The 4,775-nt window shown below is 54.0% G+C and overlaps 1 protein-coding gene across 1 annotated transcript; it reads right to left on the reverse strand.

Moving 5' to 3' along the window:
• Nucleotides 1-345: 345 nt before the first annotated feature.
• LOC123041546 (protein JINGUBANG-like) lies at nucleotides 346-2,107 on the reverse strand. Its single transcript, XM_044464144.1, has one exon. It carries the CDS (start codon nucleotides 1,890-1,892, stop codon nucleotides 549-551), a length of 1,344 nt encoding a protein of 447 aa, XP_044320079.1. The 5' UTR covers nucleotides 1,893-2,107; the 3' UTR covers nucleotides 346-548.
• Between the last annotated feature and the right edge of the window lie 2,668 nt (nucleotides 2,108-4,775).

Below are 4,775 nucleotides of genomic sequence, written 5' to 3' on the forward strand. Positions count from 1 at the left end.
AGGCCCTCGACAGCCAGATATGAGCTCCCGATAGCCCGCTGAAGCCGCACAAGGAGAACCATGGCTTGGGGCCAATCTTTGAGGTGACTTGTTTTCTCTTATTTTCTTACTTTTTTCATTTCTATTGGTTGAGAACCTTTGTGCCAATCTTAGGGTAAAGTGTGTGGTTAAGTTTCAGTCCACTGGGATATAACTAAGTCTAAATCAAGTGACATAATAACAAATATAAAAAATCCCTCTTTTTTGCATAAATCTTCACGCAACATCTCATGAATATAGCATCGACTGAGACTTGGTTCGATTGAGATTTACAATCCCGTGGGGTAAATGGCTAAAAGAGGTCAATTGTGCCAATAAGTCTCAGGCAATGTGCATTGGATTCACCACAAGAAGTTCGCCGAAGTCCAGAAAATACAGGTAGATAAATTACCTCTTTCCTGTATGTACACGACCGTACGTATCCCTATCTCAACTATCAAGATCAGATCAAAAATCAGGAAACGCACTTTCCAAATTCCAACGTCAAAAATCGTAGCAAATCCAACCTACTACAAACCCGTCGTCTCCCGCAACGACCAGACCCGCACCTCGCCGTCAAGGCTGGCGCTGCACACCCTCCATTCCTCCTCGCCGTCGTCGTCTCCTCCCTGCAGCTGCTTCTTGCCCGGAACGAGAGCCACCGCCACCGAACGGACAGCGCTGCCGTGCCCGTCGATCACGGCGACGCACGTGTGCCCCCGTCCGTCCGTCTCGCGCCGCCAGGCCCGAACCGTGTGATCCGCCGACCCGCTCACAACCAGCCCGTCCCCCGCGCACGCGATGGAGAGCACCGCCTTGCGGTGCCCCCGCAGCGCCCCGATCGCGACCATGTGGCTCGCGCTGTCCTCCCGCTCCCACACCACCACGCAGCGATCGTTGCCGCCGGAGTACAGCACCTGCCCCCCGCACCCGACGGCCACGGCGTTCACCGCCGCCGTGTGGCGGGAGAGGGTGGCCACCAGGTAGTAAACCGGCTTCTTGCTCTGTCGTTTGGTGGTCTTGTCGGACGCGGGCCTGGGCGCCCAGACACGAACGCGCCTGTCGGCGGAGCCAGTGTACACCGTGCCGTCCGGCGCGACGGCGACCGCGTTGACGGCATCGTCGTGCGCCGGCAACGACTGCAAGCAGCGGAGGGACGGGATCGCCCAGACCTTGAGCGTCTTGTCCCAGGAGACGGAGAACAGGAGGCGGCCGTCCGTGGACGCGGCGACGCCGGACACGGTATCGGCGTGCTCTATCCAGAGCCGGCGGTGGTGGCGGCGGACGGCGACGTGGTTGGACGGGACCGGGAAGCGTCGGAGGCGGTCGGAGACCGTGGGGAGCGCGGCGGCGAGGCGGATCCGGGCGGGCGCGCGCGAGGAGACTCGCCAGAGCCGCAGCCTCCCGTCCTGGTGGCCCGTCACGGCCTTGCCTCCGTGGACGTGCGCCACGCACTTGACCGAGCCGGCGGTCGCGGTGTCGTGACCCGGGTCGGAGGTGGACGTCGGCTCCAGGGTGCAGAGGTCGTGGAGGGCCACGGACGCCGGCCTGGCGACGACGAAACCATGCGAGCCGTCCACCACCGCGACAGCCGCTGCCGCTGACGCCGCGGCCGCCGCCGTGGGCGGAGGGAGCAGCGTGGCGACGTGGGCGAAGGCGGCGGCGCGGCAGGCGGCATTCGACGTCGCGGCGGAGAGCGACGGGAGGGACGTGGACGAGGACGCCTCGGAGACCGCGGCGGCGGCGGCGGAGGAGGACGTGGAGACGGTGGAGGAGGAGGTGGAGGCGACCGAGCCGAGCTTGTTGCTGCTGGCGTCGCTGTCGGCCGCGGCGGCGCTGCTTGTGGCCATGCAGAGGCGCGGGAGAAGCTTCATCGGGGAGGCGGCGCGGGTCGGCTCGATTGGAATGGAAGGTCGTGCCGTGTTCGCGGCCGGGCGGGGGGCCTATTTGTACGCGCGCGCGGGGTTCCGGGTTGCCACGCGCGAGTCGCAACTCTGTAATACGCCTGGCTGGGACGGTTCGGCTCGGAGGCGACCCGTCGGCACAGTGCTCGCTTTGACAGCTCGTGGCAAGGTGTCGGGGCGGCGTGCAGGCTAACCGGCATGCAAGTCGCGGTCGCCTCGCGTCAGCGTGCGACGCGACCGAGAGGCCTGCTGCCCGATCGATACAGCGACCGATCGGGCATCAACCTGGGATCAATCACGCACGCAGCAATCTCGCTTTCATCGGGGGAAATGCAGTGCAGTGCGGCCCCGTACGGCAGCATCTTCCGCCTCACTTTCGATGAACAGAGCGTGCTCCGGCGCCAAGTGAAGACGGTTGCCGAGTTGCTCTCCGTCAGGAAGGACCGCTAGCTGATTCTGTTCCCTCCTGAATTCCTGATACGCAATTAAGGACAGTATAACCGCACCTAATTCCTGCCCTCACAGCGATTTGCGTTTACAGCTGTCCGTTTTTGTGATTGGACTGTTTCTGGCCGTCAGATCTTCTACGTAGACCAGTCTGTTCCGCACTGTGTCAATTCTGGCCCAGCTGTCCTATGGCCTGCTGCTCCACGGGCCGAAACGACGGCCTCTGGTAAACTGGGCTCGTCCGCCAGCCCATTCTACTTCCTGGGCTTCGAGGGATCCATTACACCCTCGTGGAACGGATCCAGCCGACGCGCCACGAGGGGATCCAACGCGAGGGGATAGACGAGTGGACCCATCCCTCCCAAGTAGTCCTGCCGACCTCTCCTCTCTGGCGATCTCAACCTTGGGCGGATCCAAGGTCCGCCGCCGCCACCGGCTCGCAGGTCATCCACCTTGACGGCGTATGCTTCTCCCAACACTGCCCCTTTTCTCAATCGGTAATGAGAACCCGTTGCCGCTGGACCTAGCCCATCCCAACTTCTCCTTGAGCGAGGAGAGAGACAAAGCAACAGAACCAGAGCGGCGACCTATCCCCGGCTCTACGCAGGTGTGTGCGGCTCACGCCCCGCTGATTCCAATTCCATGGACTGGATTTCCTCACTGAGCTACGCATATGCAATCATTTTCTGCCTCTTTTTTGTGTCTGTTCCGTACCTTTGGGCTCAAACTTCAAACTGATAGCACATCCATAAAAGATCCCAAATTATTTGGTTCAAGTCAATTTGAAGAATTGTCTAGCTAATGGTATATTTTTTGTTATTCTGTTGCCTTGGATGGAGCTGTTCAAGCACGCAACATCCTTCATGTTGGCACTGATACGCCCTGGCAGATGACGTCGACTCTCCCCAGCAGACCAGAAGGGGTCCAAGAAGAGGACAACGGTAGGCTCGTTGTGTGTCTTACGGTATTTTATTCTTTCCTGGTGTTCGGTCCATAAGCATGGCCATGGTGTAATACAATGTGTTCATTTGCCCAAGCGAGCACTTCTTTCTCTGAAGAAATAGTTGCTACGCTTTTTTTCTCCTTTAAATGTTCTTGTTTATTTGTCACTCCCACATGCACGTACTACTAAGAGATTATGCATTAGATGTGATCAATCTTACCCGCATTGATTTTTTTATCGATCAGGTGACCGCTTTCTACAGTCTGAAAGGCAAAATGGAGCTATACCCCCTCTGCCTTCCATCGAGACCTCCCGACGTTTTTCAACCATGTTAGCTGCTTAGTTCTGTATTAGTTAGCGATCCTTCTTCGTCCATGTGATATCGTAGATGTTCCCATATCTAGCCCAGCTGACTTAGTGTTGCTTGTTTCAGGGGTTGTGCTTGTTTGTTTGTAATTTCTGTATTGGAATTTGGAATTGCTCGGAAGGTGTGCCTGACCAAGAACTGGGATCATGGCTTCTAGAGAGGTACGGCTGTTGGAATTTCTGTATGTGAATTGCTCAGAAGGTGTTCCTATTTTGACCACAAATGTGTTTTGACTCTTGCAGGACTTATGATTGATGTACAATATCAAAGAGGCACAAGAGCTGCGAAAGTTCGCATTAATGTCGGTGATTTCTGTACATGCGCGGAACCAACTAATGTTGACATTGATTATGTAGCTTCTTCCTTGGTAAGAAGAATGTATGCTCATCTTTGCATAGTTTTTGTATAGTTAAGTTTGTAATGTACATGATCAAGTGTGGCCACATGGCTCACCAAATAGTATTTGTAGTGTCTTGGACTTTTATTTATACAACATTTTCATTTGTATTGATCTGAACAGAATGGTCATGGTTGCATTTTGGTTCTGTCTATGTAGTACTTCCACCTATCGTTTTTCCTATAAAAATATAAAGGGCCAAGCATTGGGAGTATCCAATGCACCAACGGTTGAAGGAGCTCATCCACCTCCGTCCTGGTTTATTGGTCCCCATTGTATTCCGTGCTAAATTTTGACCATAAATTTAACTAACAAAATATCCACGCATGTGACAAAAAATTATATCATTGAAAACTATGTTCAAATACTAATCCAACGATATAATTTTTTTGACATGCATTAATACTTTTTAGTCAATTTTTTGTTTAAAATTTGGCACGGAATACAATGGGGACCAATAAATCAGGATGGAGGTAGTATGTAAGTAAGAGAAAATAGGACTTTGTAAGGATGCCAGACTACTTATTTTTTGATGTGTATTGCTGAGAAGCTTTGTCTAGATTAGTATAGTCATCAGTTTCATGGAGTGCCATTTCTTCTCACTTTCCATGTGCGATCACCTATTGGCACATTCATGGTCATGAAATGCTTATGTTGTAGATTTATGATCCGATTTATGAGATGCTAGAAAAACCGTGG

The sequence above is a fragment of the Triticum aestivum genome, chromosome 2B (assembly GCF_018294505.1).
Source record: "Triticum aestivum cultivar Chinese Spring chromosome 2B, IWGSC CS RefSeq v2.1, whole genome shotgun sequence".
NCBI lineage: Eukaryota > Viridiplantae > Streptophyta > Magnoliopsida > Poales > Poaceae > Triticum > Triticum aestivum.